General features: G+C 34.3%; 1 protein-coding gene across 1 annotated transcript in view; it reads right to left on the bottom strand.

Annotated features, from left to right (window-relative positions):
- COBL (cordon-bleu WH2 repeat protein) overlaps positions 1-12,809 on the bottom strand; it is a 94,401-nt gene that overhangs the window by 60,727 nt on the left and 20,865 nt on the right. The window contains exons 2-6 of the mRNA XM_081970846.1: positions 8,726-8,929; positions 5,156-5,369; positions 3,511-3,736; positions 2,051-2,077; positions 823-867 (exon numbers count right to left, since the gene is read on the bottom strand). Coding sequence (XP_081826972.1) covers positions 823-867; positions 2,051-2,077; positions 3,511-3,736; positions 5,156-5,369; positions 8,726-8,929 — 716 coding nt within the window. The remainder of the gene's footprint in view (positions 1-822; positions 868-2,050; positions 2,078-3,510; positions 3,737-5,155; positions 5,370-8,725; positions 8,930-12,809) is intronic.

The following is a 12,809-nucleotide window of genomic DNA, read 5'->3' as shown; positions in this document are numbered from 1 at the left end:
TTAGCTAGTATCTGCAAACGAATAGCAATAGATAATTTATATTGTTTGCAGCTGACATAATCTATGAAAAATTCACAAATGGGGTGTTTCAAGCTAAAATACTATATTGGATGGACGGACAGACAGACGTAGATAAGAGACTAGAATGTTGAAATATATTCACTAATATATGAAGGAGTGAAAAATTAAAATGTTACAATTGATCAAAAAGCCTGATATCAGATTAAAACATTGCCAAAGCAAAAAATTGATTACACAATAAAATAAAAGTTGTGATTGATAATACATATCAATTGATCGGATTCTCACAAATGGCTTTTCTAGGTTTTCTACAATAAGCCAACATATTTGAGAATTTGTGTCCTTAGAAGTCAATTCTTGCAGTTTCTTGCCTAACTAGTCAAGACAAGTCTGTTTAATCTTTAAAGAAGTTAAGGCACCTATTTCACTCCTTAAAGCTCCCATAAAGGCCAAAATATTTGTCTGCATTATTTCCACAAGTGACTTGGATCCAAGTGGTTGGAGGGAAAGGTAACGCACAGCTGTGGATTGCCCATTTTATATAGTTAATGAAAGCTTTGGTCTTAAAGGCTTAAAAATAACTATGATACCCTGCATGTTACAGATTACAGCTGACACCCACAGTTTACTTTCGTGCAAATAAAACTTTTTTTTTGTTTCATTCAAAACAAAAAGTGTTTTATTGTTTGCTAAAATTCATTATGATTCTAGAAATAACAAAAACTATAAAAATATTAATATCAAAACATACAAAAGCAAAGCCTAAAGGGCAAATTTCTCTCCAAGTGCATTTTACAGTACCTCTATAATTCACAGTAGGTTCAGAGTGAGTTTTTGATGGAAGAGCTGCAACAACAGGAAAGTTACACTATGAAACTATGCAATATATTGATTTATTTACTTATACAAGATTTTAATATATTGCCTTTTTTCCCAAGGTTTACTATAAAAATACCACGACTAGCATCCAAAAAGGTAAAGACATTCTTTCTATCATCAATGCCTAAACATATTGAATAATAATAAGAGCTGAAACATCTTAGACAAGACCAGGTGGTTGGGCTATTCCATATCTTAGGAGACATCTATTCCAGAATACAGGAGCAACTTCTAAGAAGATATATTGTCAGATTCCTGCCTCTTTGTGAGGTGAAAGTCTTAAGCATTCCCTCCTTCAAAGACAATGCAGGGTAGGCCAGATCGTATTGGGAAAGTCTTATTTCATAAGATAAGAATGGTCTCCTTTCTGGTAACTATGTCTTTACACCATTAATTAATGATTCAGTTAAATGAATACTATAAAACACATTTGAACTGAGTTTAAAGGAGAAAAAAAACTTCACTGAGTTTACTCTATTTTATTTTTTGGGTAGTTGAGTTCCAGCTTCCAGCTACTGGCCGCCTTACCCTATCCCCAACACTTTTGTACTTATAGGGGACCTAGGAACATCATTAATCTTAGATCCAAATAACTACTTCAGAAGTTAAATGCTTAAATGGCCAATTAAAGGGCAGAAAAGGATCCAAGTTGTGTTAGGATTTCAACGAATTTCATAAAGGTTAATAGAGATTGATCAGTACCTGCCTCAACAATATATTGCCCTATATGGCACTATTGTTTTATGTAAAGGGTTATATATAGTTTTCATTGATTTGAAACACTTTGTGGAATAAACCTGAAGGTATTTGTATAGATAAATGCTTGTTGCTGCTCCTATTAATGTAACTGATTCAATTTGTTCAGTGATTTAGTAATGTCATGTCAATTCAATTCAAATGCTTACAAAGAAATTTCACCTTGAAATTAGTTAAAAAGCTTTTGATGGGTGCTCTGTGTCTTGACAATGTAACTGTTATGTCACTGGAAGCAACAAGAAGTTTTTGATGCTCACTATATTTTATGGCAGATTACTGAGGGTTTGTTAATTATCATAAAACAAAACTAGTTGATTTTTTTTTACCAGATCAGATAATCATAAGTGAAAAATAGCTAAAATTTGCAGTGAACAAGTTACAATTATGTAAATACCTTGGCATTTATTCCAGATTCTTGGATCTAAAAAAAGACAAATTCAATATAATACAGAAAATTAAAAGACATGCCAATGTAGTAAAACCCTGGCACATATTATGTTGCAGCAGCAATTAAAACTTCCAAGGCAAAACCACTGCTCATCTGGTATATGATTCTTAAATTTGTATTTATTAGGATAATTACTCTTTATAAATTATACAGAAATGATATTTTATATATATTTTAAGATTTCCTCTGCTTATTTTACATATAGCTTTAATATTAGAAACATGCTAGTGGAAATATAAACCTGATTCACTTCTTTTCTTTCTTTTTATACTTAAATCAATTTATTTTTTCATCAAGATTAATTCTAATATTTTTGTATACCACTGGCTTAAATGGAATAAAGATCTTATATGAAACTTAAGAATAGGATATACGCCGGTCTGATTTCAATGGGATATGAAAAGTAAATTGTGTAATTGAAAAGTATTTCTGAAATAAGTGATATGGACAGATGCCTGGTTTACAAACATCCAGATTTAAGAAGTCCTATAATCAAAAAGCACCCAGCTAATTATTTAACTAATATAGCAAAACTAAAGCATTACAGAGCATTTATAACGGCTTGTATCAATGTGCTTTGTTCAACTGTACTAGAGAGTTGGTATTAAAAGGGCTCTTTCATTACTGAAGTGTAGCCTTCCTGTGTGCAGGAGGGGAAAAAACAGCTGATCACTTGATTTTGTATTGTTTCTTTTACCATTTCTTTTAAGAGCTACCCAGGTAATTCCAATAAGGCTTTTTATCTATTTCCTTTATTCTTTAAAAAATATATGATTAAAATATAAAGAGAAACAAAACTGAGAAAGATTCATCATGGACAAGCAGAGACTCTATCTTATTGAGATTTAATTTGATTTCATTCAGATCCACCAGGCCAGGATTTCAATAGCATCCCTGTTCTAACGCAAGCTAGCAATACAAAGTTGAGTTCAGGTTTTCTGGATTAGTCACTGACCATAATAAAAATTCTATTATATTATATACAATTGGATGTCATTAGCATACTGAGGATACTGCATCCTGAACCAAGAGATGATCTGCCCCAGCAACTTCATGTTTTTTAAATAGCATGGAGATTAGATCAAGAGAGTACTTAACTGCATCGTTAATTAATTAATTCATTCAATTTGTATACTGCCCATCTGACTATCAAGCAACTCTAGGCAGCTTCCAATACCATACATACCTACATACAACAATTACAGGATTAAAACATAAAAACATAGGGTATTAAAAGTTAAAACTTTAAAATTAATATTAAAGGTGGATAAAAAGAACCAATGTATAGAAAGACTGAAAGTGAGTTCTACTTATCTACTAGCCACCTCCAAAGTGGACGTCCCCATTTATAAACATTAATATTTACAGTGGTTTCCTATGATAATTTAACATAGATCATGATTTACCTTCATTGTTCCAGGCATAAAGCTCCTTTATCCCTAGGTCATTCAATGACTTTGTCAATTCCAGTTTTTCTCCAGTGAAATTATCTTTTAAGAGAACAATGCATTCCTGACTAACTTCACACTTTTCGCAAATGATTGGGATTATATTCTGAAGAGGAACTTCAGGATTCACTCGAACTACTGTCTTTTGTGTCTTCAGATAATTTACTACCAGTCTCACAGTTTTCTAGGGGAAAGCAATTAAAAAACAACCAAGATGTCCAAGCACAATACTTCATCAATAAAATTCAAATAGAATTAAAATAGATCATTTAAACTGGGTGAGGAAACTGAAATATAAATGTGCACTGTACCTTCATTTCATTTTAACATTATAACATTCTGCAGACATATATGAATGAACAGAAATCATAAGTATAATAATCATATATAACACTCAAAAAAATAATCAAGAGAAAGGTAACTGAAGAGAAATCACATTTACTAAAAAAACAGATTGTTGTCTTAGAAAACAAGGATGCACACTATAAGGTCTCCTGATTCCCTGAATCTTTTCTCATAAATTAGTTTCAAAACCTGCAAATGAGAACCATGGAGAATTTACTTGGCCGGAGAGGGTGTACAAGTGGCCGAGAAAGGTGTGTGAGTTACTGAAGAGACACGGGACAAGTGCATTGAGGCTTAGGGAGTCTGCACAAATATGAATGAGAGGTGAGACATGGCATAAGCACACTGAAGCTTGAGAAGGGTGCGCAGGTGGTCGGGAAACACATAAAGAGGTTTGAGGAGCTGCACGAGTGAGGCATGGTGTGAGAGCAGTAAAGCTCAGAGAGGGAAAGAATGTGTGGGTGATAGGAGAGGCACTGACAAGTGCAGTGAGGCTCAAAGGGGTATGCAAGGGTGTACGGGTGGCCGGTGAGGAGCAGTGTGAGTGCAGAGAGCCTAAGGGAGGGTGCACAGAGGGTAATTGATTAAGTTTGCTTGTGGAAAGCCAGCAGGGAAGGTTGTAAATCATCATCATGGGATACTGCAATTGTCCTACATATAAACCAGTTGTCAAGCACCCAGATTATGATCATGTATCTGTGGAGATGCTGAGGCAGTCAGAATTTCGAGGACTAGTAACCACCACTTATTCAATGCCATTATAACTTGAACAGTTATTGGACAGGTGATTGTTAACTGAGGACTACCTGTATGTCTGTTATACTACACATTTTGCATGATTCATTCCTGAAATGATTTTCCCTCACTTTTAAGTCAGACCTAGATGTCCAAGCCATAAGCTTTTTGTATGCTTCAATTAGTTAATTCATACTTTCACTTTTTATTTTAATAAATATTCATATACTGCTTATTTAAAAACATCAAATTATTTAAGATGATAATTTATTAAACTGAATGCAATTCATAAAGCAACCACATTTTCAGGTTTGACAGCCTACTCAAAAGAACCTCCAACTGTAAATTCAATCAGAAGAATGGAATCACTTGATCCTTGTGAATTTGGCCAATGATGCCTATTCTTGTGATACTCGGTGGATTAAAAGATTGTATCAGCAATACTAAAATAATCCAACACAGTGTCCCCTTCTCTATTCCTGGCCATAATGCAAGAAAATGCATCATAAGAAAATGCTTTTACCTCAGGAATCTTTGGTGGAGGCCGCTTGATTTTTTTTTCTTCATGAACCTTCAATTTAAGAAGTATCTTCTGCACGTCTAATGTCCCTATCAAAGTACTTGGCTTGTAAATCAAAGATTGTTGGGTCTCCCCAGACTTCAATTCAAAAGTATAATGGGTTGGGTTTAAGTGGTACTGGCTGCACAACTCTACAAACAGATCCATCACAGGTTTGCTAGGGGGAAAATGCTGAAGGTTATTCATGAAAAGGCCAATTATGAACTAGGATTAACTATAGGCTTTTCTTGAAGATTTTACAATAAATACCTATACAACATACATCACAACAAAAGATATCAAGTCAATGTTTTGAAAAGCCTTAAAAACACTTTAAAACATGGAAATTATAAATGTTCAAAATCTTTTATATATCTGCATTTTACAGAGGAGTGGGCAATTAATTTTCCCAAGAGCACATGAGAAATGGGGACTGTTGTGGAGACCCTAATCAATGGGAAATATTTTTATTAGTATAGTTAGTAATTGTCATTTTATTAACCAAGGAGATGGTTTATCAATTATCATTAAATAAATATTATTGCTTCTCTAAATAAAATCTTCAGGAAATATAATAGGGGATCAAATTAAATTTCTTTTGATTTTAAAAATTTATTAAGGTTTATTATAGCATAAATTACATTAAAACATTTTTTTTAATAGGGGGAGTGCAAGATGGTTAAAAAAAGGATAGAAGAAAAATGTGTTCCAACTCTTCCCTACACAGTAAAATACTTATATAATTATGATCTCAACTTTTTACATCACTTATACTTGCTACAAGTCAGTTCTATAATTGATTCTGTGATTCTCTTATAGAATCATACAGCTTGAAAAGACACTGGAGGTCTTCTAGTCCAACCCCATGCCCACTTGCCCTGGTAAGTTGCCTTGCCTTCTTATTCCATCCCAGATGAATTATCTAATTCCTTTTTGAAAAACTCCAGTAATGGAGCACAACTCTGTGAAACAGCTTTTCCATTGAGTAATATTCTCATTGTCAGAAAATTTCTCCTTAATTCCAGGTTGGATCTTTCTCTGATAAGCTTCTATTCATTGTTTCTTATACTATCCTCAGTATAAATCAATTCCCCTCTTCCCTTAGCCTTTCAAGTATGGGAATGAGAGCCTTCTCTTTCATTACTAGCTCCCTAAATCATATGATTATGCCTCCAGTCCCCTTATCATATTTGTTGCTCTTCTCTACACTCTTTCTAGAGCCTCAATATCTTTGTACATTGTAATGACTAGTACTGGATATAATATTCAATGTGACGCCTTACTAATGCAGTATAGAGCTGTACTATAACTTCTTGTGAACTGGATGCTAAACACCTGAGTTTATGGAGCTCAGGACTGCACTGGCTGTTTTGGCTGTTACAACTCATGGCTGACCCAAAGTTAACCAGAGGCCTATTTGGACACTTAGATCCTTCAACAGGAAACCTAAATCCTCAATGGGTTCTACTGTAGAGCCAGGTACTGACTATTGTGTAGCTGCACAATTGGTTTTTCCTGCCTAAAAGCAGGACTTTACTTTTCTCATCATTGAATCTTGTTAGATAGGGTCCAATGCTTACAGCTGTCAAGAACCTTATAAATCTTATCTAAAATGTTAGCTATTCCCCCAGCAAATTTACTCAGAACATAATAGAGTTGGAAAGGACCTCAGAGGCTTTGTAGTCCAACTGCCTGCTCAAGCATGACACCCTATATCATTTAAGACAAAGGATTGTCCAGTCTCTAGTTTGAAAGTCTCCAGTTGCAACATAACCCAGGTAAAAACAAGGATAGAGAAAGCTCAAACAACATCCTTCAAAATGAAAAAGGTCTTTGCAGTCACTGGCTAAGATTGAAAATCAGGCTTGTCAGATGTTACATCTTTTCTATCCTGCTCTATGGAGTAGATAGTTGGTCTCTGACAGAAAGCCACTTAAAGAGACTAGAAGCATTTGAAATGTGGATTTACAGGCAATTGTTATGTATAAACTGGATTGCCAAAATCAGAAATGAGGATAATGATAAGCCGTCTGGGAAAGCCAAGGGAAATCTTAAAAACCATTAAAAAGTAAAAAAATATTTTGTACATGTGATGCAAAAATATGGTATACTTCACTTAATCCTCCAGGGAAAGATTGAAGGCAAATGAAGTTTAGACAGAAGAAGAACATCATGCCTTCAAAATCTAAGGAACTGATTTGGACAAAATTCAGCAGCACTTTTTCGTGCGGATATTGATAAAAGTAGAATTGCCAACATGATCGTCAATGTCTGATGATGGATATGACACAAGAAGTAGTAGTAGTGATGGAGCACCCCCAACTTCTGAAGGCAAGCTATTTCATTGGTTTATTGCTCTCACTATTAGAAAACCTCTCCTTAATTATAGGTTGCTTTTTTCCTTGGTTAGTTTCCAAGACCATGGTTTCTTGTCTTCAATTTTGGTGCTTTGAAAATAGCTTGACCCCTCATCTTTGAAGGAGCCCTTCAAATATTGGAACAGTGCTATGATGCCACCCATAGTCCTTCTTGTCATTAAACTAGACATATCTAATTCCTGTAGCCATTCTTTGTATGTTATAACTTTCAGCTCCCAAATTATTTTTGTTGCTCTTCTCTGCACTCTTTTCAGAGCCTCAACATCTTTTTTATATTGTGGTGACCAGAACTGGATGTGGTATTCCAAATGTGGTCTTATTAAGACTTAGTAAAGGGCTACTAAAAATTCATGTGATCTTGATTCTATCCCTCTAATAATGCAACCTAAGATTATATTTGCTTTTTTGGCTGCTGCCACACACTGTTGGCTCGTACTTATGTGATTGCCTATTAGGACTCCAAGACCCCTCTTGCAGTTACTGGGTTAAGCCAATTTTCATCTAGTCTATACCTATACAGTTGGTTTTTCTTGCCTAAATGTAAAACCTTATTTTTATCTAAGCTGAATTTTATTTTGTTAGATAGGGCCTACTGTTTAATTATGTCAAGATCTTTTCGGATCTTGAGCTTATCTTCTGGGCTGTTGGCTATTCCTATTAGTATCATCTGCAAATATGATGAATTCCACTTCAATTCCTTCATCTAGATTATCTATAAAGATATTGAAGAGTACTGGGCCTAAAATGGAACCTTGGTGCATCCCACTGCTTACTTTCATCCATGTGGATGTAGTTCCATTGAAGACTACAGGTTGAGTGCAGTTTGTCAGCCAGTTACAAAACAACCTGATGGTGGTGCTCTCTATCCCACATTTTACTAACTTGCCAAGATGTAGGTTGAGGTCTACTTTATCAAATGCTTTACTGAAATCTGTGTATTCTATGTCCACAGCATTTTACTGATCTACTAATAACATGATTTTGTCCAAGAATGAAATAAGATTTGGAATTATCTGTTTTTGACAAACCCATGTTGGCTACTGGTTGTAAGCTTGTTTGCTTCTACATGTTACATATGTGTGATTACATATACCTTTATCATGTATTTTTAAAAGTTGTGGATAGTATTATTTGTTTCAGATATTAAAAACCTTACCTCCCATGTACAGTACTTTTCTGTTCTTCTCCATTTGGAAAAACTATCAGAATTTCCATTGTGGTTTTAATCAGATTTCCCTTCATAGTTAAAATATTCTGATTTGACCACATTCCTAGGGTTGGGATTACTTTATGTTCATTAACATCATGAACAATGGGATGTTGCTTTGGTGGTTGGGGAGCACGGCCCTTAATTTTTTGCCTGAAAAAAGAAAAAAAAGACAATAGTGACCACATTTGCCTTATTTATGTACCTAAGACACTATCCCCTTTACTCAAGTGAAAAGGTCACCTGTTCTGGCATGGCTACTTGAAAATAAACTTTGGTGGCCAGAACTATTACTAACGAGGTCTTTTTTATGTCTCAGGATCCTCACACCCCAGCTTCCAAAGATTTTAGTACTAGTTTGTAATATGATATCTATAAAAAGAATAGATATTAGATTGTGTGCATGTGTGTGCATATATATAAAATGTTTAGATAATTTTTCAGCAATTTTAATAATGTTAACTTTGGCAAAGAAACAGTTTTGAGAACTCTGTTATGAAGTTCTTAAATGCTGTTTATGAAAATGAGAGTTTGCAGTTGGGAAGAAAGGCTCTTACAGGTGGTTGTTAAACCTGTTAAACCAATCGTTCAGCAACCATAATTCAAACTAACAAAGGTGCTGAAGGAGTGGTAGTTATGACTAGTCCTTGTACTTACAATATCATAGCATCCTACAGTGATGTGATTACAATTCTCAATCATCTTTGCTGGATTCACACAAGCAAAGTCAATGGGGATGCTGGTAGGTTACATATGGTGATTATATGATGTCCTGCTTAATGACCCATAGTAATTCCCTTAACAATGGCAACTGGAAATCCCAAAATTTCTATTGCTAAGCGGAATGGTCATGTAATATACTTTTTAACTGTGTCGCTTAGCAACAGAAATTCCAGTCCCAATTACCTTTGTTAAGTGAGGACTACTCGTATTCAATTTTGGAAAAACAAATTATCCACAATATAATAATGCAACCAATAACTTTATAGTCCTGCAAAGAATGAGGGAATCCTGAATACTTGCATTAACTTTGAAAATACATGCCAGCCAATAGAATTTAGCATATAGGATGCCATTTTATTTACTCTAGATCTATTTTCAAACTGGCTGGCTTTATTCATTGCTCAGTGCTATTATCAGCTTGTATAGAAATCCAAGTTTCTTAGATATGGGTTTCTTATAAAAGTTGTAATACTCTCCAAAATTGAGAGTAATTTCATACTCTCAATTTACAACCTGCATCTGGCAGGCTTTTTTTTTCATGTTCCTCTTGTGATCTTGCAACTATTCATCACATGTTACTCTCAACCTGCTGGTGAGGGTTTCATCCAAATAAAGTGGATTAATTTGATTCTGAAATAATACTACATAAATTATTAACAAGATAACCAATCTCAGCTTTGTCACTTACAAAGTTCCTATACAAATCTTTATATCTTTAAACTCATCAAACTCGTTTTTTCCAGAGAGGATAAATTCTACCATATTCCTTTTTCCCCCACAATCATTTTCTTCCCATAATGATTTTCCTGCTACACCTCGTAGCAGACCATAATCTTCTGGAATTGCATTCCATTCAAGAAGTATTAGTGGGTAGTGCAATAAGCCAAGCAAGCTTCAGACTAAAAAAGTCATTTAGAACTATTATGCATTTGATTATCCAAGAAGCAGTCACTGGTGTAACAGCAAACAAAACATCTTGTTCACTGGACCCTTTTTTGTCTCTTTTTCTGTTTTGACAGATCTTTACTAACTCCTGATATAACAATACTTTCAACTCATTTGAAACTCATCATTCAAAGAGCTCAAATTCTAACATTCTATTATAAGAGAACAATTGATTATTTAATAGGAGAAAATTGTGTAGTTATCCGAGACATTTGCAAACTTCAATCAGGTTCTTACAGTCCCACTAGCCTACAAGAGTTGTATATCAAAAGAGGAGGTAGTATTTGTAAACATTGTAGAAATAAAATACCATTATAGAATAACTCTACTTTTCTGGAAATCAGCTCAGATTTGAAAATCAGCATTTGATTTAAAGACTGCAATGTACAAATTTCCCTTTGTTATGTATACGTCATTCCTGGAAACAACATCTATTTGTGAAATTGTGCAAGCATTTACCTTATCTCCTATCTGCTTAACAGATCTCCCTGATGTAATCACTTTTCACTGAACTTTGTTTTCTTATCTTCACACCCTGCTACCTTGCTTAAAACAGACCGCTTTAGCTTGTACAATTATTATTCTGAGTAATCTATTTTTAAGAAGGAAATCAAGTTGTACATCCATGCAGTATTTTGTCTTCCTAATTCCAAACCATGACAAGAAAAGTTAGTGAAGCATACCTGCTTTATGCTGTTATTGCATTTACACAAGATAAACTAGGGATGTATTTCACCACTACAGAATACTTCCTTCATCAGAATATTGAAGAGGACAGTGGCTCTTTGAAGGATTTTTAATGTAGCATAGGATTGTATTGGTTTTTTTTTATGTTGTTACACACTGCTGGGTCATATTTAAGTGACTGTCCACTAGAACTCCAAGATTCTTCTCACATTACTGGTATTCAGCAAGGTTTCACCTAATCTGTACCTGTACATTTGGTTTTTCTTGCCTAAGTATAGAATCTTAGTTTCCTCTACATTGAATTTCATTTTGTTAGATAGGGAATAGTGTTTGAGTCAGTCGAGATACATCTGAATCTTAAGCTAACTTCTGGGATATTGGCTAGTCCTGCTAGCTTGATGTTATCTGCAAATTTGATGAGTTCCCCTTCTATTTCGTCTAGATTGTTTATGAGAGATTGAAGAGTACTAGGCCTTCCAGCAAGCCGGCCTGGCCTGTTAATGTTAATGTTAATTTATTTTAAATGTATTATTTCTTTTTTTAAAAAAATCGGTTTGGTCTTTTTGGAAATGGGTTTAATCTTTTTTTTTAACTTTTGTGATGTGTGTTTTTAATGTTGTACGCCGCCCTGAGTCCTTTTGGAGAAGGGCGGCATATAAATCCAAATAAACCTAAACCTAAACCAGAATCTTGGGGGATATTCACCTATTTCCTTATTTCCATGTAGATGTAGTTTCATTAAAGACTACATGTGGAGTGTGGTTTGTAAACCAGTTACAAATCTATCTGGTGGTGATGCGGTCTATCCCATATTTTTCAAGCTTCTTAAGAAGCTTGATTGTGATCTACTTTGTCGAATGGTTTATTGAGATCCAAGTACACTACGTCCACAGCAATTTGCTGGTTCATTACTTTAGTCACTTTGTCAAAAAATGAAATAAGATTTGTTTTTGACAAACCCAAGTTGGCTTCTGGTTATAACTTGGCTTGCTTCTAGGTGTTTGCAGATTTGTTACTGATTATCTTCTCCAGGATTTTCCTAATCTCAACATCTTTTTTATAATGTAGCAACAAAAACTAGATACACTATTCCACGTGTTTTCTTACCAAGGCATTATAAAGTCGTACTAACACTTCACAGTATAGTAAGGCTATATGCAAATCTAAATATGCAAGTCTTTTTTTAATTAAAGTTTTTTATTTTTCCATTTTCATAACATAAAGATAAAGGTAGAGAGGAGAAAATATATTCAGACTTACAAGATTTTGTTACTGTAAGTTTATGATAAAGGTAACAATTGTATTCAAAATTTGGTTTTCTAGTTTGATCTACCTCAAAAGGTTAACACATGATGAAGGGAACAAGACAAGGTTGTCCATCTCGGCTCCTTCATTTTTACTAGCATTAGAGCCATTGGCAAAGTATATACATTAAAAAAATAACATTTAGGAATTAAACTGCCATTTCCAAAACACAAATTGAAATTATAGGTAGTCCTTAACTTACAAATGGTAAATGGGACTTGAATTTCTATCTGCCACTATGCAATATAATTGCAAAGCTTGACCATACACCACTTAACAATAACAATACCTGCAGTCTTGTTTGTTAATGTTAATGTGTTGCTTCACCTAGTGAATCCCATGTTCATTAGGTGAAGCAACTTCCTGCTGGCTT

Source organism: Natrix helvetica (genome assembly GCF_964273705.1).
Source record: "Natrix helvetica genome assembly, chromosome: Z".
NCBI lineage: Eukaryota > Metazoa > Chordata > Lepidosauria > Squamata > Natricidae > Natrix > Natrix helvetica.
This window is presented reverse-complemented; position numbering and strand designations above follow the sequence as displayed.